The 23,765-nt window shown below is 37.3% G+C and overlaps 2 protein-coding genes across 2 annotated transcripts; both read right to left on the reverse strand.

Annotated features, from left to right (window-relative positions):
* Nucleotides 1-3,768: 3,768 nt before the first annotated feature.
* On the reverse strand, nucleotides 3,769-6,558 carry LOC109176872. The gene is made up of 6 exons (XM_019326271.1): nucleotides 6,098-6,558; nucleotides 5,503-5,588; nucleotides 5,397-5,404; nucleotides 5,062-5,301; nucleotides 4,831-4,959; nucleotides 3,769-4,212 (listed from the first exon to the last, which is right to left on the reverse strand). Exons 1-5 carry the CDS (start codon nucleotides 6,100-6,102, stop codon nucleotides 4,888-4,890), a joined length of 411 nt encoding a protein of 136 aa, XP_019181816.1. The 5' UTR covers nucleotides 6,103-6,558; the 3' UTR covers nucleotides 3,769-4,212; nucleotides 4,831-4,887.
* An 8,297-nt stretch (nucleotides 6,559-14,855) lies between these two features.
* Nucleotides 14,856-19,323, reverse strand: LOC109176845 (putative disease resistance RPP13-like protein 3). Its single transcript, XM_019326243.1, has 4 exons — nucleotides 18,644-19,323; nucleotides 16,397-18,508; nucleotides 15,680-15,789; nucleotides 14,856-15,329 (listed from the first exon to the last, which is right to left on the reverse strand). The coding sequence occupies exons 1-3, from the start codon at nucleotides 19,200-19,202 to the stop codon at nucleotides 15,719-15,721; spliced, it is 2,742 nt and encodes a 913-aa protein (XP_019181788.1). The 5' UTR covers nucleotides 19,203-19,323; the 3' UTR covers nucleotides 14,856-15,329; nucleotides 15,680-15,718.
* Between the last annotated feature and the right edge of the window lie 4,442 nt (nucleotides 19,324-23,765).

Genomic DNA, 23,765 nt, shown 5'->3' on the forward strand with positions numbered 1-23,765 from the left:
ATAAAGGAAACTAGGGTGAAACGAATTATCATCCATGGTTTGTGACCTGAATTTAGAAATTTTGTTTGCTGCGGTACAAGGGTGGAAGGATCAACCATCACTTGTTGAATTTGAGAATTTGCTAGCTAATCAAGAGGAATTAGTTAAGCAAATGGGAGGAGTCTCATTGAAGAAAGAAGAAGAGGCACTCTACGTCAACAAAGGTAGACGAAATTCAAAACAACATAATACTGGTGGATCTAACAAGAATGATGATGAAGCAAGAGAGCATCGGAATGAGAGGAACACTCGTGGAGGGGGAGTTCCAAAGAATCAAAGTCGTGGCAAGAGATTTGAAGGGAAGTGTTTTAACTGCAATAAAAAGGGGCATATGGCAAAAGACTGTTGGTCGAAGAAGAAAAATGTGGAAAGTAATGCTGCCACGTCCAAAGTTGAAGAGGAATGGGACGCCGAGGCGTTATTCGCTGCAGATGGGGAAGAACTAGCCTTAACTATGACGACTGTTAAGCATATTGATTATGGAAATGACTGGATTGTTGATTCAGGCTGTTCTAACCACATGACTGGTGACATGAAAATGTTGCAAAATTTAGCAGAGTACAAAGGGAGCCGTGTGGTAGTAACAGCGGACAATTCTAAATTGCCGATAACCCATGTCGGCAATGTAGTAGTTTCTCCTCATTGTGGTGAAGTGGATGTACCATTGCAGGATGTCTATCATGTTCCAGGTATGAAGAAAAATCTTCTCTCAGTATCACAATTAACATCTTCTGGTCACTTTGTCCTATTTGGTCCACAAGATGTGAAAGTGTATCGGGGCCTTGAGATTAGTGGAGCCTATATTGACAGGGAAAAGACTAGAGTCAATCTATATGATGTCTGCAGAAACTGCATTTGTAGACAAGACGAGGAGCAATGAGACTGTTGACTTATGGCATATGAGGCTTAGTCACGTTAGCTATTATAAGCTAGACATGATTATGCGAAAGTCAATGCTGAAAGGTTTACCCCAACTTGAAGTGCGGTCTAACGTTGTTTGCGCAGGATGTCAATACGGAAAGGCACACCAGCTTCCCTTTGAAGAGTCCAAATACAGAGCAAAGAAATCATTAGAGTTGATACACTCTGATGTGTTTGGGCCGGTCAAGCAATCATCTTTTGGCGGGTTGAAGTATATGGTCACCTTCATTGATGATTTTTCAAGGTATGTGTGGGTATATTTTATGAAGGAAAAATCTGAAGTTTTGTCAAAATTCAAAATATTTAAGAGTGATGCAGAAACAGAGGTTGGCAGTAATGTTTGTTGCCTACGAACTGATAATGGGGGAGAATATACCTCATATGAGTTCTCAGATTTTCTTCATAGTTGCAGAATAAGTCATCAATTCACGTGTTCAAGCACGCCACAACAAAATGGCGTTGCAGAGAGGAAGAATAGGCACTTAGCAGAAGCTTGTCGTAGCATGCTTCATGCTAAGAATGTTCCTGGTTGCTTTTGGGCAGAGGCGATGAAAACTACTGCTTTTGTGATCAACAGACTTCCTCAACAAAGGTTAAACTTTCTTTCACCTTTTGAAAAATTAAAGAATGTGAAACCTACTGTTGGCTATTTTCGAGTATTTGGATGTGTTTGCTATGTTTTTGTTCCTGACCATCTACGGAGCAAGATGGAGAAGAAGGCTGTTAGGTGCATTTTTGTAGGATATGACAGTCAAAGGAAGGGGTGGCGATGCTGTGATCCAACAACACATAAGTGTTACACATTAAGGAATGTAGTGTTTGATGAAGCCTCTTCGTGGTGGTCATCTAGAAAGGAAGTGTTACCAGACTCAAATGTTTTGAAAGAGGGGTCGCGTCCTTCTACAGTCCAGTTAACTATAGAAAACGATGAGATTGCTGCAGATAGTGAAGGTGTTGGAACTATCTCTGTTCAAAATCCATGGCAAACTGGTGTATATCAACATCAGGAAGAAGAAGGTGGTTCCAATGATGTGAACACGTCGCCACTGGTACGGAGGTCGACAAGAGTCAGGAAGCCAAATCCTAAGTATGCTAATGCTGCAATAGTAGAAGAGGAAAAAGAACCTGAAACCTTTGATGAGGCATCTCAAAAGTTAGAGTGGATCAATGCAATGGAAGAAGAGATTGTTGCACTAGAGCAAAACCAAACTTGGGAGCTTGTGGCGAAGCCAACTGATGTTAAGCCTATTTCATGCAAATGGGTTTATAAGATAAAACGCCGTGCCGATGGTTCAATCGAGAGGTACAAAGCTCGTTTAGTAGCTCGTGGATTTTCTCAGCAATATGAACTGGATAATGGTGAAACGTTTAGTCCAGTGGCAAAATTTACAACTGTGCGAGTGTTACTAGCACTCGCAGCAACTAAGAATTGGAATCTTTGGCAGATGGATGTAAAAAATGCATTTTTGCATGGAGAACTGGATCGAGAAATCTATATGTGTCAGCCAATGGGTTTCCAATGTCAAACTCATCCGGAATATGTCTGCAAGCTTCGGAAAGCTCTGTACGGATTGAAACAGGCCCCTAGAGCCTGGTATGGAAAAATTGCTGAGTTTCTTGTTTATAGCGGTTACTCCGTGGCACCTTCAGACTCTAGTTTGTTTGTCAAAATTGAAGAAGGTAAGCTAGCTATTGTTCTAGTGTATGTAGATGATTTAGTTCTAACTGGTGATCATGAAGAAGAAATTGTGAGAACTAAACAGAATCTGTCAGTGCGCTTCCAGATGAAGGAACTTGGGTTGTTGAGTCACTTTCTTGGTTTGGAGATAAACCGTAGTGAAGAAGGGATATTTTTACATCAACACAAATATTCTAGAGATTTGTTGGAAAAGTTTGGCATGTCTAGGTGCAAACTAATTCCAACACCATTGGAGATGAATGCCAAGTTATGTGCGCATGAAGGGAAAGACTTGCATGATACTTCAGTGTGTCGACAGTTAGTAGGTAGTCTAATCTACCTTACGTTAACGAAGCCCGATCTTTCGTTTGCAGTTGGAGTGGTGAGCAGATATATGCAAAACCCGAGGAAGCCTCATTTGGAAGCAGTCCGGAGGATCTTGAGATATGTCAAGGGTACTCTTGGTCATGGTATTATGTACAGAAAGGATGGAGCTAGCAGATTAATTGGCTATTGTGATGCTGATTATGCAGGTGACTGTGATACGCGACGTTCCACTACGGGCTATGTATTTATGCTAGGGTCTGGAGCAGTTTCGTGGTGTAGCAAAAGACAGCCAACAGTGTCTTTGTCAACCACAGAATCAGAGTATCGGGCAGCAGCGATGGCGGCACAAGAGTGCACTTGGCTTACACAGTTGTTAAAGGATTTACATCAACCAACAGAGTGTTCAGTTCCCCTATACTGTGATAGTTTCTCAGCGATATGCTTAGCAGAGAATCCCGTGTTTCATGCAAGAACTAAGCATGTCGAAGTGCACTACCATTTTGTTAGGGAAAAAGTCCTTGGAGGAGAAGTGGAGCTGATACATGTAGGAACAGAAAGCCAAGTTGCAGATATATTCACAAAAAGCTTGAGTAACAGCAAGTTTGAGTATTTCAGTAATAAACTTGGTGTGGTGAAGAATAAGACTGTTGGTGTTGAGGGGGAGTGTTAAATGTTGCAACACCAAGTGTGAGTGTGTCCTACTGGTTCAGACATCATGGGGAGTGGAAATAGGATCATGGGATCATGGGATCATGGAGTAGTTTATTATTTTGTGGTTGTTATTATTTTTAATCATGTTGTGTAGTTAGGATTTCTATTGGGTTGTAGCCTATATAAAGGCAGTATTTCTTTGTTAATGCAGTACATCAGAAAGCAGTAATATAGAAACATTTCCTTCCCTAATTTTCCTTCTTGTTTGAGAGCCATATTTCAATTGTGTGTTCATTTGTTTAGCTCTGTCTTTCAACAGATCCATCCCCCTCCAAACGCACCTCTTTTATACCGCTCAGGTTCAACCGTAACTCCGCGAAGTCGATGGCCGCAGAAGACCTTGGATCACGGACGCCATTGAAGTTTCTCTCGCCAGTCCGAAGCTTCAGCTAATCGATCGGACATCCTCAGGACTGAAAATTCCTCAATCCGCATCGTCCGGAGACTCTGTTTGTTGCGGCCGGAACTCTTGCGCCTCTCCCTTCATCGTCTCTCGTCCGCTGCGCTTTTATTTAGGGATGTGCTAATTTATTGGGCTGACATTTTTATAACAAAACTAATTTAATAACAAAAATAACTCCAAAGTTAAACAATATTGAATAAAATTACTTATAGCAATAATAAATAAAAATAGATATAAAATTAATCAATTATTGCAAATTAACTATAAAAAGATTATTTAAAATAACACTAAAATAATGTTTATCAGCTAGCTCAGCGACAGACTAGGGATGGCATTGGGTCGGGGCGGGGCGGGGCGGGGGCGGGGAATGGGGTCCCCGTCCCCGAAATAGATCCCCATTCCCCGTCCCCGCCCCGTTCCCCGGCGGGGATGGGGAATAATTATTCCCCATCCGCGCCCCCGCGGGGATTTTTCGGGGACGGGGAATCCCCGCCCCGTTTTTGAATGATGCAATGAAAAAAGAAAACAAAACAAGAAATAATTTACCGGAAATTCAACTACAGTATAATAAGTAATTAATAAGTTAATCAAAACAAATTAAAACTAAACTAATTAACTAATAACTTAATCAAAAGTACTGAACTAAAACAAACCAAAACTACTGTTGAGTACTGAACTAAATGAAATAGTTAATAAGTTAATAAACACTAATGGAATAAAAAAGTTCATTAATATTATATAGAGTAAATACCAGTCAAGGTCCCTCGAGTTTGGTGGTTTCACCACCTATAGTCCCTAACTTTCGTAATTACCATCCGTGATCCTCCAAGTTGTGAAATCTGACCTGCTGCCATCCTCCTGTTAGTTTCTTCTGTCTAAGCTGTCAAAAGTGGGGGTAGAAATGTCATTTGACATATATAATTCTTTTTTACTCTTTTGCATCATAGTTGAAAAGTCAGCTCAGATTGCAGCGGTGGTGTACCGTTCGTCCGTTGGTGTTGCCGCCGGAATCCGCTGCAATTCCATGGACAGGTGCTATTCGCTTGGCGACGATGTTCTTTCCCGACAACCGCAGAAGACCAACAGCACCATACATCCGCTGCAATTCAGTGAAGCCAAGTAAGATATGCAACATGGATAGACAAAATATACGCACCATCAACTGAAGAACCACATTGCTTTGAGCCATCACCTTGCAAGTTGGAAGAGCTCTCAAGATTACCTTCGCAACATAAACTGCAAATTTTCAGAATACAAAGAGAAAAATAAGCGCAACAACCAGATTCTCGAAGAAGATTAGCTAAATAAGTGACAAACCAAAGAACCTGAAACGTAAAGATATGATTAAGTTGCAAAAGAGACACACAGGAAGTTAAGTAATACAGAGTAATATTCCAACGAAAGAAGGGAGATGAGACAATACTATATTCTGAAATTCTCTTGCCTCTTGATTCCTTAGAAGACTTATTTGCATCATCAGCATCCGTCAAACCATCCACAAAACAAAGCCTGAAAATGGCACTCTTATCCACCTACTCAGTACTCAGCAATCATATTTTATACAGTAAATAATGAAAGTATCCAAAATTCTCATCAATTTGAAGAGCCATTGCCCATTGAATCAACTAGAGACTTCAAGAAAATACAAAAACAAAAGAAAAGAAAATTCGTGTTTTTCCCACATTTTTATTTTTCTTTTGTGTCATCATAGCAGAATTTTCATGATAACTTAATTGATGAAAACTAAAATTTTCTTTAAATTCAGGAGTCACGGAATCAACAAGAACATGGAAAAAAAATAAAGTTCTTTAAAGACAAAAGAAAATTAAAATTAGGCATATCCTAATTGCACATCATTATTTTCCAGTTCAGAGAATGTTTCTAATTTAAATGTTGTAAAAAGAAAGCAAAGAAAAGAAAAAGAATTTACTCTTTCCAGATAACCTAATAGACACAGTAACAATAAAAATAAAAGAAATTACTTAAAAGTAATAGAAACCATTTCTTGAGTTTCTTACTTCATTTGATGGGAAAAGGGCAGAGAGATTTGTTTGAGGAGGAAAGCACGAGAGCAATAGAGAGACCTTGAGTCGCATAGAGCTTCGACAAGTCCAGAAGTGCAGCTAACAATTGGCCCAATTTGGAATCTGTTTCGAGCTTCGACAACATGGTTTCCAGTAAAGAAATGGCCTTCTCGAGTTGGTCATCGTGTACGAGGTCCTCCACCGCCTTCGTCCAGTTGTTGATATCGGCGGCGGCGGCGGGCGAGCTGGTGTTCTCCATGTCAGATGCTTCTCTCGAATTATTCAATCATCCAGGAATTTAGACATGGTGTATTCCGCACTCAAATATGGCAAATGATATTTTTATCCCCACTTTTGACGGTTTAGACGGAAGAAACTAACGGAAGGATGGCAGCAGGTCAGATTTCACAACTCGGAGGACCACGAATGGTAATTACGAAAGTTAGGGACTATAGGTGGTGAAACCACCAAATTCGAGGGACCTTGGCTGGTATTTACTCTATTATATATATTATAATATTTTGTTTTACTGGACTAATTAAGTTTATTAATATTATATATATTATAATATTTTATTTTTATTATAGAGGCAGTCGGCACAGGCAGGCAGCACTCCTGTGAATGTTCATGAATGTTTTGCTTTTAAGTTTATTATTAATTAATAATATATATATATATATATATATATATATATATATATATATATATATATATATATATATATATATAATATTATACGGGGAATCGGGGATGGGGACGGGGATCGGGGATCGGGGCCGGGGACGGGGCGGGGGATGGGGGAATTCTCCTCATCCCCGCCCCCGTCGGGGCGGGGACCGGTTTTCCCCGTCGGGGGCGAGTTGAATTGCCATCCCTAGGACAGACCCTTTGTAAAGCATAAGAATTATAGAATGTCCGGCATCAATAACTCTCTCAATTTCTTTTCTTTTGCAGAATATGTTTGATTTTTTTCTTCTCTCTTTCTTTTGCTCACTTTCTTTTCATTTTTTTCTTCTTTTTTCTCTTTTTCTTTTGTTTTTTTTCTCATCATCATGAATTTGATTAGGAGTTAAAGGTACAAGAATTACTTTCTTTTCTTCATGTACAAATGAGTATTTATTACTAAAGCCTTCATGGATGGTCTTCTTATCGAATTGCCAAGGCCTCCTTAAGAGCACATGTGCAGCCTGCATGGGGACTACGTCACATAAAATCTCATCAGTTTACCTTCCAATGGAGAGCGGAACTAGCACTTGCTTGTCAACCTTGATTTCTCCATTTTTGTTTAGCCATTGTATAGAGTATGGCATATGATGCTGAATAGTATTCAATCCTAGTTTTGTAACTAATTCAGTACTAGCTACATTAGTACAACTACCCCCGTCAATTATAAGTTTACACACTTTGTTATCAATGTGACATCTAGTGTGAAATATGTTTTCTCTTTGCTCTTCTTCACCTCTAGCTTGCAAGTTCAACAATCTTCTCACCATCAACATATCTCCTTCAGCGGGACTTAGAATTTCATATTCACTTCCACTAGGAGCTCGAGATTTCTCAGATTCTGGATCCGTCTCAAATTCCCCTGAATCAAGCAAAATCGCATTTCTTTTGTTAGGACAATCTTTAGCTATGTGGCCTCTACCTTAGCATTTAAAACATTTAGTGTTGCTAGTCCGGTTGGTAGCAATATCAACTTTGTCCTTGCCCTTGTTAATTGACTTGCCCGCTTCTCCTTTGGGCTTGAAGTCTCTTTTCACTTCTTTGCTTGACCTCCAGTTCTGAGCCCTTAGTTTCTTTTTCTCAAGTTTTTTTTTTTTTTTTTTTCAACTTGGATGGCCTTTTGAACCATCTCTTCATAATCCAAGTAGTCACACATTTCAATTTCATCTTGAATGTCCCAATTCAACCCTTTGGTAAACCTAGAAATAGCAGTTTCAGGCTCTTCTGTAATTCCAAGTTTTGTTAAGAGTGTCTGCTCCTCATGGTCATACTCAGCTACAAACATTCTGCCTTGTACAAGTTCTTGTAATTGTTGATGTAATTCTCGTTGGTATGAAGCAGGGACTCATTTCCTTCTCATCAACACCTTCATTTCTCTCCAACTCCCTACCTCTCTATTCACACTCCTTCTCCTATCCAACACCTCTTTATCCCAGCAAAGAGTTGCAAAATCACTAAATTCTAGTATTACCATCTTAAGTTTTTTACTTTCACGGTAGTAATGACAATCAAAAATTCTGTCTACCTTCCTCTCCCCTTCTAAATAAACATCAGGATCTCTCTTACCCGTAAAATTAGGAATATGTGAATTAATGTTTCCAATGTCATCATCTTCCTCATTTCTATCCCTCCTATATCCTCGATTACCTCTTCTTCTCTTATCATATTCTTCTCCCTCACTTGTACTGCCTTCTTCCTTTCTCTCATTAGCTCTCTCATTTTGACCTTCATGACACATCTGGAATACGCAATGTTCATGCGAGTGCATGTGCGTAAAGCTTGTGAGTATTCAAATGCATTAAAAAAAAAAAAACCCCAATAACATCCGGAAACAAAAACCCGACGAAACTAAACACAATATTTAAAGTGAGGAGAGAATTCTAAAAGCTGCGTATAAACTAAAGGGCTTCAACAAGCCGCAACAATTGACCTCATAACACAATCGACATTCGTTAGCCGATGTGTGTTGCTTTGGAACATCAAAATATCATCAAAATGCCTCTTAAACCAGACATCCCCTCAAGATTACCTCTTAACTTGGAGGCAATCATAGCCAAAGTAACGGCATGGTTGGACTTCTCAAACTTCAAACGCCACTCCTTCAAGATTTCACTAATATCGTCTTTTTGCCTTTTGGTGATGACAACCTCACCGGCGGGCAGCCCTAAAATAGAATGGACATCAGCCTCCGACACAGTAATGCTCGACCCATTTTCAAGCCGCAAAAACATGGCCACGAGATCGAAATTCGTAAGCAACCACCTAGCGAATGGCTTCGGGATGTCATGCACTTGAAGGTTCAAAACCTCTCCCAAACCCAACTCAACTACAACTTTCCTTTAGCAAGCATTAAAACGCTTAATAGGTTTGACAAGATGCTTTCGAGAAGCGCGAATCTTCAAGTGGGGAAAAATTGACTCATCAACCTCATCGGGCAAAACACCAAACCCATACACAGATATTATCAATCCCATATGCAATTACACAAGTCGTATACCCAAACCGAAAACAGCATCAACTTATTGTCGAAATGACTCTCTTAAAAAAAAAAGATTTCTACAAACAAATTAGTTCATGATTGTCTGAAACAATCATAAAAAACAATTAAAAAAAAAACATTCAAAACATAAACATTAACTCATCACGCACACAGAGAGGCACATCTACGCACAGACCATGAAACCAAACATTTCAATCCTCAAAACCTAGTAACCTAACACAATATTGTGCACAAACTAACACAAATAACGCACATGCCATGAAATTAAATAATCGGAGCCTAACATACGCAAAAAGGAAACCCACCATGACCATTGTTGATGCGCAAAAAACACAAGACCGTGCATTCCTAACCCCATGGATGAATACCAACCATTGTTCCTTATGTTTGCCTTACAACTACATACAACAACAAAAAACCCGAAAAATGCCAACCAAAACTAAGCAACGAAAATTAAAAAAAGGTAAAAAAAAAATAGTAATGCCAAGTAGCAATTAAAATTAACCCTACAAGCACACGGTGGCATCCTACAACGCACAAACCAACCTACCTACACACTGTATCCCCAAAAGTTAGAAACAAAAAAAAAAAACAAAAAAATAATAAACACGCCCTAAGAATTCACACACAACCAAAATAGCACTTTTGAAATCATACAACACAACAACAAATTATAAAATGTAAAAGAATAACATATGCAAACCCCACATAATAACAATGAAATGGTGAACCCAACCGGAAAAAAAAAATAAAATAAAATAAAAACCCCAGAAAAATTAGATAAAAACCCATAAACAACCCATAAATCACAACCCACTTAACACCCATGCCAACACACTCCGGCAGTAGAAAAAAACAACAAAAAGCCTCACATGCATGTACTCTTAACCGGCAAAGATAATGACTTGTCATAATCAAATACAATGATGAATTACAAAACAGCCCCTACCTACCTACACAACAAGCGCACGTGTTTTAAAAAACCACATCATCTGGATCGTTGAAAAAAAAACATCAACGATCAGGGAGTGTGCTTACGAGCTCGGCTAAATAGGGGGTATGCACTGGATTCAAAATTTGGACTTCGAATCCGATGCAGCCCCTATAGTAGATGAGACCATGAGGCCTCCTGATATCCATTGATTCATTTTCCATGAATGGTTGAGATTAGAAGAGATCGTGGTATTAATTAAGGACATTTTCCAATGAAAAGGAGATAATAGTAATTGTAGTCCTATGTTTATTTATGGATATAATATAATTGGAATCTGAAGCATTATATTAGGGAGTTTATGAATGGTAATTAATACTTTCAATTATTTACAAAGGCTGATGAACTGAACGTGGCGTGAACAAGGCTTGAGGAGAAACGAACGGGTGGGAGTGCAGAAACAACGACGGAGCACACTTATGTGCATTTACAGGTATGTGCATTTATGTGCCCTCGTGTGTGCATATGCTGAAGATTGGGGTTTTTTCCCGGAGGGGTTAGGAGAGGGGGTGGGGGTTGTTGGACGAACTAGAAGTTATGTGATGTGCATAGCGTGTGTGTGTGTGTGTGTTCATGTGAGTGCATACAGGTCTGATTGTGAAACAGATAGGTTGGTGGGAGGATGCATAGACAACAATGAGTATGTGCAGAGCGTGCAAGAAGGGTGAAATTATGGTTTGCACATTAATTTTTTAAAAAATATTCGGGAGTTTGGTTGGCCAACGTAATTGAAAAGAGATGTGTGTGCGTGAGATAGTGATTGTTGACAGTGTGGAACGGTAAGCATGGTGATTACAACTTAGTATGATGATCGTTACGGTGCATGGTGCGTAGGCCAGAAAAAGGCATGTGCATATCGCCTGCATCTCTCTGAGGATTTTGGTGTTATTATTATTATTTTTTTGGTGCGTGAGCTTCGGAATTTATGAAGTGTGGAACGACAAGAGTATGTCGATCACTACATACTATGTGAGTTTTGATGGAGGGTGCGTATGCGAAGATGAGTGCTTGCATACCGTGTGATTATATTGAGAAATTTGTTGGTGTTTTTTTTGTTTTTTTTGTTTTTTTTTTATTTGTTTGTTAAATACGTAAAACGTCGATAAGTAGATTTTGTGTGGCAGGTGTACTACCTATGGAAGACGATGTGGACGCCGAACAGTGTGTTATGGATATATCGCCGAGTGGGACAAAGATTTGGTTGCGATAGACGAGTTGAATTATTGGTTGGGTTTAAAATTGTTATTAATTTGTAATTATGTTGTGAGCGTTGTTGTATGCAGGTGAATGCATTATTCAGTAAAGTATAGCTATAAGTAAATACTAATATGGTGCATATGCATCTTCGTGCACTGCTAGTGGCGCGCAGCAGGCCACCGATCGATGCATAACGCTGTGGCTAAAAACATGCATGTGTCGCGGTGTGCATTAGTGAATAGAAGAAAGTTCATAGCACTTGTTCTGTGTGGGGTTTATGTTTTGGTTTTAGGTTAGTCCTCTGCTGGCACCCAAGTTTGCATGCACTTGACAATTGATTTTTATTTCAAACAAGGATGTGTGCGTAGTTATATAAAGGTGAATGCGTTACACCGTAAACAAGATTTATTACTTATTACTAATATAGTGTGTGCATAGTAGGCTGTCAGTCTGTGTATGTCGCTGAGTAGGCCAACAGTCTGTGCGTAGTAGTAAAAAAGGTGAATGCGTTACTCCTAAAAACAAGAGTAAGTAGTTATTAATAATATGGTCAGTATGCATTGGCGTGCACCGCCAAGTGCGTATTAGGCCATCAGACTGTGCATAACGTTGTCGATGAATACTTGCATGTTTCTGGTGTGCATTATACGATTGAAGTTAGTGCGTACTGCTGGAATATATGACTCATCTATAATACGCAATGTTCATTTGAGTGCACGTATGTAAAGCTTGTGAGAATTCAAATGCATTTAAAAAATCCCCAAAAAATGTAAGACGAATATAGGACACAATTGTAATACGAAATGTTCAAGTGAAAACCGAAAACAAAAACCAACATCCGGAAACAAAATCCCAACGAAACTGACCACAATATTTAAAGTGAGGAAAGAATTGTAAAAGTCGTGTATAAATGAAAGGTTTGACAAGATGCTTTAGAGAGGCGCAAATCTTCAAGGGGGGAAAAATTCCCTCATCCACCTCGTCAGGCTCAGCATCCGATCCATCCGTATCTGGCGCCGGTTGAGCGGGTTCTTGGGGCACTTCTACTGCTTCCGACTGTGGCAAAGGTGCCACCGCATCAACTACACCCACCGGCTCAACACCACCGTCCCCTGCAAATGGCACAAATCAAAAGACCGCGAAACCAAAAACAAAAAACCCCATAACATAAAGAATACCACTACAAAACATCATAAAACTGAAAAGCAATGACTTAAGGACAAACTCAACAACCATAGTGCACAAAGCTAAATCAAAAACGCAAACATACAAAAAATAACCCCCCAAAACGAAGACCATTAAACCTAGCTTTACCATGATGACACACATCGACGCACAAATTATGAAACCACACACACGCAGCGCCGATAAACTTTTAACCACTAACTACAAGTCCATTTAGACTAAGTTGCACACGGTGACATACATCTATGCACAAACGTGAAGACTAGCAAATCTGTAGAATAACATAGTACTGTACATGAACGAAAGATCCCAAAAATAATCAAAAAAACTTAAAACACACAACACAAATGCATAACATCAAAAAAATGAAAAAGCAATGACCGAAGCACAGACCAAATATCCATAGTGCACAAAGCTAACAACAAAAGACAACACCCCCCAACCCTACCCTCATCACCGCCACACTCGCCACCCCGCACCACCCTAAACACACCGGCCAATGCCAATACCCACCACTCGGTGAAAACCCCCCAAAAAAAACACACATACACAAACTAAGACGCCAGAAAAATAGAAACCCCTCGATGAAAACCCAAACACCTTTGGATCAGTATAAAACCCCCCAATATCAAAATAAAAATAACTCCAAAAAAAACAATAAAATAAAATACAAAGGATATGTAAATCGGAATACCTGTAATGGAATCAGAAAAGTTGCCCCTAAGTCGCTTAGACCACCTGGTGCTCGAACCCGCCATGAAGAAGACTCAGGCGCCCTGTGTACCGGAAGGAGATGTCGCGAAGGGAAGACGAACGGATGGCTAGAGACTGGCGAAGACTATGAAACGACGGCAAGGGGAGAGAAACCAAAAGTTATTCCTAATAAAACTCTGCAGATCCCATAAAACCAGCGGCAATAAAGACTTAACATAATAAAGACAATGCGAAAGTACAAAATAACCCCTATCTACATACACACACAGCGCACATGAGATGACAAATCATCACATCTGAGCCGTTCAAAATAAAAAAAACAAACAACTAGGATGTGGGCTCACGAACTTACCTGACTAGGGGGTGCACTGGATTCAATACATACATACATACATACATATATATATATATATATATATATATATATATATATATATATATATATATATATATATATATATATATATATATATATATATACCCATTCGATGTTTAGATTTGGTTCGATTTTTAGTTGAACCAAACCGAAACCATTTTCGATTTATAAAATATAAAATCAATCGATTTTTTAATAATAAACCAACAACACCTAATCATTCAGTTCGATTCAGCTCAGAAAAATCGAACCGAAATGTCCACCCCTAAATATTACATTTTTATATCAATCAAACCCGATCAATCTCATAGACAAACAGACTTACACAAGTGTAACCCAAACATTTTATAGAGTTACCCAAACAGCAGAAATGCTAACCCTCAAAAGTTTCGGATCAGCATAAGTAAAAATTGACCAATAGCAAATAGAATCTCAAGAACCAGTGGGAAGTAATCCTCAAATGTTTATGAATGATACTCATATGCCTTAATGAACAAAAACCTACCATCATTTTCAAATCACTAACCCCTTGCAATTATTCATACAACACAATCTCATCTACTTAATCATGAATAGCATTTGACTTGAAACAATAAGATGTTGAAACTAGATTGTACCGCACGATTGAGCTTGTGTTGAAGTATTCAGATTACAGTGCTGGTGTAGATGTGTGGTGTGTTGGTTGCTTCTATCTGATATGATCTTCATGGATTAAGGGTAACCACATCTTAAGTGCAAGAACAATATGAGAAAATTGGGGAGAAACACCTATCCCGCAAATTTACCCACAATGTACGTTAGAATTCAAGATCTTTCAATCTAGAATTAGAATAAGGAATTGCCCTACTTTTGTGATGTCTCAATTCCAAACTCTTAAGCTCAAAAGCACTCTAAAGTCCCAATTTTCCAACTTTCAAAGGTAATAATTGGGTTGTGAAGAGAGAGCTTAAGGCTCGAGTTCTTCACCCAACTTTCGTTGCGATGATTTACTTTCCAAGGGCAAGCTAATCCATGTTGCACATCAAGAATCAACAAGATCTAAACACAACCTTCTTCACAAGAGTGATCCCTAGAAATGAGTCTTCCCCTTTTATAAAAAATCAACATAACTAGCACTTGGGAGGGACATAAATAAACACAAATAATCTAATCTAAGCTAGAAAGCTATCTAAAAAATTAGGGAAAAGTTCTTTGCTCTCCCCCTCTAAATCTATATCTGAACAAAATAAAAGATAGCTCAATACGCAAGATTGGGATTGTTGAACGGGCATGTGAGCGCCCCTGTGTACATATGGGCTTTCTCATGCCCATGCGATGTATGTGCCCACGACCCCTATACGGGCATGTCGACGCCCGTGTGACGTCATCAGATCAAATAGAGACATCACTTATCTTGGCTCTTGAACGCGATCCTTCTTCTTGATTATCCCATGATGTTCTCGATCATCTCAAAAGGGCTCCTTAGTGCTGCAAATCATCCAAAAATCACCCTTTTCTTCACTTCCCTTGCTATTGAAGATAAAAAAAAAAAAAAAAACACCTAAAAGAAGAGAAATAATACTAATAAGCCTTATGCAATGCAATAAATGGCGCAAATTAAGCATAAACTTAGTTAAAGAATGGGGTAAAATGTGTACAAAAATACACTTATCATTATGCATCATAAAAATAGTACAAATTGACACTTATCAAACACCGGAGGAGCCCCATGTGCAACCCTCACCCCATGGATGTGCTCGTCCCTCTTCGAATTGTTTCCTTAAATCGAAGTGAGAGACTCTCCACACATATTATGAACAAATGTGGTGACAATGGGTCCCCTCGTAGGAGTAACCTGCCCTGCACAACATTATTTACTAACACATTATATTTCATCATTGAGATACATACCGTAATCAACCACACCCAATCCTCCTCAAACCCTAGCTTTCAAAGCATGCACTCCAAGAAGCCCCACCCGCTTGCCCACCCTACTCCCGCATTAAAAATCATCAATTCGCCTGAAAAAAAAAAAAAAAAAAGGAGAAAAAAAAGGAGAAAACTTACTCATTATGAAAGTATAAAGGGAACACAATATCCTCCTTAAGAATCATAGTTTGACGCGTTGATAAAAGCTCTGGGCAACATACCATTGGAATATGGTTTATAAATCAATGGTTGAAATTGATATAAATTTGGATTAAAATTATGAAAAATAAGGATTCAAAAATAGAATCATATTTTCATTTTTTTTTTGAAAACTAGAAGTAGATATAGAAATCTGACCTTAAAATATATCAACAACAAATGTGTCATTTCCATACTCTTGCTGCTCGTTTTGAATACGCTTAGCAGATAATATAAGTGACTCTAAACAACCATTTAATTTGATTGATTTGAGAGTAATTATTTCTGCAAAACCACTAGGAATTTCTTTCAAAGCTATGTGACCAAGGACTAGTTGTTCAAGGACTGGAAAATGATTACTAGTGGCTTCCCAATATCGTAGAGGACTCCAATCTATCCTCAAGAACATTAATCGACGGAATCCTCCATCTCTGGGTTTCCATTTTCGATCCCTAACAACACATCTATCCAATCTGAGGTCCTCAAGCTTAGACAACTTACCAACAACATCCATATCCTTCCATTTTAAATTTGTTTCAGAGAATCTTAACTTCTTAAGATTTGGCAAAAAATGCTCTAGGCTTAGCTTCCCCATAGAATAAATAGTTCTAAACTCCGGAAGTACGACAACATAAACCACTAATGTTTCCACTTTATATAAATAGACTAGACTTTCAAACCAATTAGGAGCTTTGCATTCTATTTTATGATTAGTAGTAACTTGCAATGTCCTTAGATTTGGGATCCTCATGAACAACTCCTTTGTACAACTCCTATAATCCAACCTTCTAATGCTCTCCAAATTATGATGAACTGATCTTGGAGGAACTAGTGTAATGCCAGACCAAATAGTGATATTCTTCAGTTGAGGTAATCCCCAAATATCAAGGGGTTCACATGGTGAATAATTACGAACTTGTAGCTCCTGTAGATTCCGCAACATGAACAAAGGCAGATACTGAATATTTAACTCACAAGTAATAGATAAGTATCTCAGATGCACTAGACCCACAATCTCCAAAAAATTATTATGGACATTTATATCCTCACTGAATACATCCAATGCCCTTAAAAACTTAAAATGTGCAAGCACCCCCACCCGTCTTGAAGTCCTGTCCAAAAGAAACCTAGTAACCTCAATCAGTGAAGAAGTGTTGGTAGTAGGAGTTATACTGTTGTAATTGCAAATTCTTGATTGGATACTCCATGGTTGAGATATATGGGAAGAGTTTATTGATTGATTTCTCTTCCACCTCAAACTAATCATATCATAACCCTTCTTGAAACATAAAAGATTTTCTTTTTGAGCTTCTCTCAAAGCCAGTTCACGCAAGACATCATGCATTTGATATAATTCTATATCGAATCTCTTTCCACAAATTAGGACAAGATTTCTATCCACAAGATCTTGTAAATATTTCCTTGCCACATCTTCCAAGCTCTCAGACCTCAAAACCTTTAAAAATCTCTCTGAAACCCAAAAATTAACGATCCTACTTTTATAAATCTCATCGTCTTCTGGAAAACACCCAAATGACAAAAAACAAAGTTTAAGATGATGAGGCAAGAAGGTGTAACTCAAATCAATGATGTTCTCACCCTGCTGATTAGAATGATCTAAACTCAAAGCAGGGACACATTTTGCAATATGCTCCCATTCATGAATAGTTTGGTTGGAGTTTGAGAGGAGTCCAGCAACCACAATAATTGCAAGAGGTAATCCTTTACACTTGTCTACTATCTCTCTACCAATTTTTTCAAATTCAGGGGACAATAGAGTTATTGATCTCTTACACACCTTGCTCTGAAAAAGATTCCAACTTTCATTTGAATCCAAAAAACGCAAGGTATGACAAAAATTATTACCTGAATCAGCATACTCAGTCACATTTTTTTGCCGAGTGGTCAACAATATTCGACTTCCAGTATTGTCATCCTGAAAACATCTCATTAAATCATCCAAGACATCTGTATTCCAAATATCATCTACTACGATCAAATACCTTTGATGTTTTAGAAGCCTGTATACTTGCTCAGCCAATTCGTAGTTGCTAGCTCCATTGTTGTGACTGGCCTCTGGGGCAAGAGAACGAAGCAGGCAATGGAACACTTGTGTTGGATTATAGTCCTGTGAGATAGTAACCCAAGCTCGACAATCAAAGCAAGAAAGAAATGAAGCATCTTCATAAATCTTTCTAGCTAAGGTGGTTTTACCGATGCCACCCATTCCCACAATAGAGACAATTTCTCGTTTTGAGGATTGCTGGCTCAGGTTGTCTATTATGGCGTTGAACACATCATCGCAGCCCACCATTTTCACTGCAGACTTTGAATCACCAACCATAATGCTATCAGGTTCCAGACCTCTAAGAGAAGCAGGATTGTTGTTTTGTGAGTTGTTGGATTGGTGGTATGCATTATTCTTAACATTCAACATCTCTTTATTGATGTAAGATGTGAGCTTAATTCCTTGGATGAAGAGTTGACGAATCCTCTGTGTAGCCTGTATCCGTTGTTTCATGTATTTGTTGAGATAAGAAGCTCTCACTTCTTGTCTGATTACACTTTCTGCTTCATACAACATATTCCTCCTTCTCTCTGTCTCTTGCTCATCATCGCTTTTCCTTTCCCGTCTGAAACAAGATTTCTTTATTTGAGACGACACGCGCCTCACGGGCCCTATGAAGTACCTATGAAGTACGAGGGTTACGATGTTCGACTGGACCCGGGAATCCTCGTCATCATCACCATCAATCTGTTGTTCATTCTTGCTCTCTTGTTCATCATTATCTTGCTCGTCATCCTCACTCTCGTTTTCATAATGGTAAGATTGTTTTCCATATAGGAAGAGTTGATGTTGCCAGCAAAAAGATTTGACCCTTTTGTTTATATGAGGCGGCATGCCTGATACCGGCAGCGTGAAGTGCTTCCCTAAGATCTCCATCACAGAATTGAAATCCATAGTTTCTGAGCCGCCTTTAATTGCTCGATTCAATATGGGGAGAAGCTTTTGAGCAGAGTGAAGCCTAAGCTTCATGGATTTCCCCAGGTAAAACAATCTCAATTGGTCTTCTATTTGGAACCTCAGTTCAACCGAGACATCTCTCACTTGTGCTTCCAAAGCTTTGATAGCTTCATCACACTCCCCCACTTTGAAATCTTGTTCAAGAGAGGTTTGCAAAGAAGAAAGATTTTTGTAAAGTAATCTCACCTTTGTTTTGTTGCGAAGAGGGAAAATGGGTGTGGGTTGGAGGAAGTGTTGATGGAGTGTGTCCATTAAAATGGTTACAGCACCAAAAGCCGCCATAGCCAGTGATGTTGCAGAAAAATCGAAGAGGTAATTAAGATGGATTTTGCAGAGAGGGGAGAAAGTTGAAGAAATGAGAGAGGAATAGGATTGGATGTAAAAATGAAAGATGCAATTTTTGCAGAGCAGACAGACTCGTTTAGGATGCAGAGAACACTGTTACTTTTTTCCAAAAAAAAATAAAATGCAACGTTTCAGAAAATAGGCCAAAAACTCTTGATTAGTGTTTAGGCTTGGTCGTCTTTTTTAACGAACGATGCAGACTTCCTAACAATTATTGATCCTGGCCAAGTATTTTTGTGTAACTCAATTGTATTTTTGTGGCTCTTTCAAATAAGATGTTGCAAGGTTCAAACTTTAACGAAGATAGATACTACATAGTATTTATATTAGTTTAATCTGATTTTTATTTTTATATTTCTGGTGATGAGAGAAATTTACAATCATAATATATCTGAGAGAGTATGAATAAGATAAATTCACTATTATGTAATAACTATATTATGACCTTAAATAAAATCATAATGAATAAGAAACCTTTCAAGCAGACTTCTGATTTCTAACCATATTCAAGTCGCAACAAATCCTAATTTCACACTTCAAATGCCCACCAATCCTCATATACAATGAACTATTGATAGCCAAATACAGTAAAACATCCCTGGAAAGTAAAACACCATCATCTATAGCATAGAAATTAATCATACAAATTTAAATAAATTTGGAATAAATAAAGTTAAGAAAATTATGGATTAAAAGTTAGAAGTATAATAATAATAATAATTATTTTTTTTTGAAAAACAAAAGTAGCTAGATCCTTCGTCAAAAAAAAAAAAAAAAAAGTAGCTAGATCCCGGCCCCTAACCCATGTGACCCTAGCGAAGGTAGAAGACCAGATAATGTACTCTTTTCTTCTGTCATATTTAGCAATGGTGTTCAATTTTTTTATTTTATTTTATTCGTACACATTCATTTGTATTCTTACCTGTATGTAATCCAGTATTAATATTTGAATCGCACTACATCTCCATGTTAGATCCCTTAACCCATGTGACCTTCCAAATATTTAATCTTTTAATTACATATCTCCATGTTAATTAGCTAGATCCCCCACCCAACCCATGTGATCTTCCACCAATCATTATTGTATGGACTATGGTCCACACAAGTTGTGTGGACCATATTGTGTTTACTGTAAAATAATGTACATTCAGTACAAAAATAATATACATTCAAAACAAAAATAATGAACATTGTATTCAGGAAATGTACATTATTTTTATTCTTAGTGTACATTATATTGTATAATGTACATTCAGTACAAAAATAATGTACATTCAATATATTAAAAAAATATTTTTTATTATGGCCCACATAACATTGTATGGACCATGGTCCATACAATAATTTGCCATCTTCCACGTACTTAATCTCGTAATTACACAACCCTAGGCCTAATGCCCAAATCGCCCCATATTTTCAATATTTTAATTACATGCCCAAACGGACATCTCCGGATCCATACACATTCATTTGCATTTACCTGTAAAACATTATACTACCTCTGTCCGTCTGGTTCGATTAACGAGGCTTGATTAAAGTTATTTGTAATCCAATTTTTCAAAATATTAAGTTTAGTATTAATATACAAAATTTATAAATTTAAAGACTACACTGAAGTCCTATTAAACACAACAATTTAAATTTAAGAATAAGTAAAAACTATTAAAGAAAATAAACAAAGAAGAAAGAGTTGGTTTGACCAATGAATAGTAAGTAGGACAGATAAAATGAGACATATGGAGTATATATATATATATATATATATATATATATTAATTTTCATTTTTAGTCCTACTGTTATAGGGGCATTTTCAATTTTAGTCCACCTTAATGTTTTTTGCCACTTTATAACCACTTTTAGTCCCACCGTTAATATTTCCATCAAGAGGTCGTGTAATCTAGGGGTATTTTGACCTTTCTTGTCATTCAAAATTATGTTTGACTAAAGAAATGAGAACATTAAACCAAAAACTTAAGAAACCCCGCTAGCCCGTGTTGGAACGAATGAAACGATGTAGCTTTGGCTTCCCATTCTCGTTGTTCGAAGAGCCATCTTCGAATATCGGAGGAGGAGGACGAAGCGCCTGGATTAAAAGAGAAGAGACAAACATAAAAAGACCAAAATACCCTTTGATTATACGGTCTCTTGACGAAAATATTAACGGTGGACTAAAAGTGGAACACATTCAATAACAGTGGTTGTAAAGTGGCAAAAAAATTAGAGTGGACTGAAATTAGAAACGCCCATATAACAGTAGGACCAAAAATGGAATTCACTATATATATATATATATATATATATTACAAGATTTGACCTAAAAATTAACTCGGGTAGTACTCTATTACCAGATGGTATTATACTATTTGAATTTGAACTTGTGACATTTCCTCAATCACATTTTACTTTTCATATTTACTATTCATTAGTAAAGTCAACTATTCTTTTTTTGTATATTTTCTTTAATAATTTTTATAGTTTTTTTTTCTTTAGTTTGATAGTATTTTTTATTTATTATTATTATTATTTTTTTTTGTAGTGGATTTGTGTTTAATTTGAGTAGTTGTTGAAACTTAAGGTACAGTTGTGTGAAACTTAAAGTGAACAATTTTAAAACCCTAAGTGCGTGGTTTGTATTCTTAAGGTGCTTTGTTGTGTGCTTAAAGTGCATGGTTTTTGTTTACAAGTTCTCCAAATTCCTTAAGGAATGCGGAAAATGGAGATGGAATATAAGTTTGAAAGAATAAATTTAGTAAACAATTTCTCCAATTTTTATTTTTTCCACTTCTCAATTTCTCTATTTTAAAAAAAAAAAAAAATTCTCAATTTTTTCAAGATGGTAAACCACCCCCAACTTATTCTTTCAACCAAGACCTTGTTTAATTTACCAGTGTGTTTCCAGTAAAAAGTACTCACAAATTAATTTAATAATTTTTTTTCAAGCAAGACCTCTTACCCCCCATAGTTAATCTTTTCATTGTGAAATTTTTTTCTCAACCTTACAATTTCCAATCTATATTAATCAGTCACTCTTGAATTAAAATATAAAAATTAAACTATTTAATTTCATGGATTAAGATCTCAAAAAAAAAAAAAAATCATGAACAGATACTACAATATAATAGAGTTAGTAGTACTCAAAAAACAAACAAAAATAAAAATAAAAATAAAAATCATAGATTAAGATCTCACCTTGAGGCTTGAATTAATAGGAAATTACATATCCAATAAATAAATGATAGGAGTGATTAATATATATAGAATGATAATTATAGGAGTCTCAAGTATGACTCTTTGCTTAATACAACTTTAATAAATTTGATGACTTAAATCGCCATAATATATATCCAATAACTACATTAATTAATCTCTAACTAATGCAATGTTTTTATTCTTCCACAGTTCCACTTAAACTAAAGTTACAATCAATTAAAAATGTTTGCTTTCAACCAATGATGTTAGATTTACCAGTGTATTTACAGTAATAATTACTGATTAGAATGGCAGAACAATCGGTAAAAAAAATGTTTGAATTGCAACGCCCAGCCCACATGGAGGAATACAAAGAATATAAAGTAGTGAGTAATAGCAGAATGAATTCCACTGCACTATTCTATTCATTGGCTAACAAAATCTGAAGAATGAAGCAGTTTCTGAAAAGTAATTAATGGGTTTGTATGTGCAAAGAAATGCCTAATTGCTCATCATCCAAACACACACTAATTTACACTACAAATGTGTTTCTCTAATAAGATGAGGTGAGATATGAACACAACATCTTAGATTGCAACCATACATGTCCAACAACTTTAATCCATGGAATCCTCCATCTCTGAATTCCCATTTGTTGCCACCAATGACACCTTCTTTCAATATGAGAACATCAATTCGACTTGTGATCTTTACAAGACGTTTGGTTGGAGGGATTTTAAATTCCCTTCCCACTTAATTCCCACCTAATTCCAAAGGCCATTAAATTCCGTAGTTTTGTTGGAGGGAATTGCAATTCCATGAAATTGCAATTCCCCCATTTTCATGGAATTAAAATCCCATGTCCCCCCCTGGTATTTTAATTCATGGGAAAAAAAGATAGTGATGAGTCAAAATTACCCCTTCCTTTTTTAACCTAAAATTAATGTCTAACAACAATAATGGACATTTTTGACTTTATACTACTTATTCCCTTTCAATTCCCATGTATACCAAACATTAGAATTGAAATTCCCAGTAATTCTATTCCTGTCAACCAAACACTGGAATTTAAATTCACACTTTATTCCCAGTAATTCAACTCCCATGGAATTACAATTTTTTTCCCACATAATTCCCCCCCTCCAACCAAACGCCCTGTTAAGGTTTGTGACTTTAGTGTTGCTCCCCCGCTACCCGCCTTCATTGAATCTTGATTATTACCCCTTGTGCATACGCTAGCGTCCCAAATCCATCAATTCATCACGTCCAAAATGCTCTCAATTTGTTCCATTCCGCAACTTATCAGCTCA

Source organism: Ipomoea nil, unplaced genomic scaffold (assembly GCF_001879475.1).
Source record: "Ipomoea nil cultivar Tokyo-kokei standard unplaced genomic scaffold, Asagao_1.1 scaffold0176, whole genome shotgun sequence".
Classification (NCBI taxonomy): Eukaryota; Viridiplantae; Streptophyta; class Magnoliopsida; order Solanales; family Convolvulaceae; genus Ipomoea; species Ipomoea nil.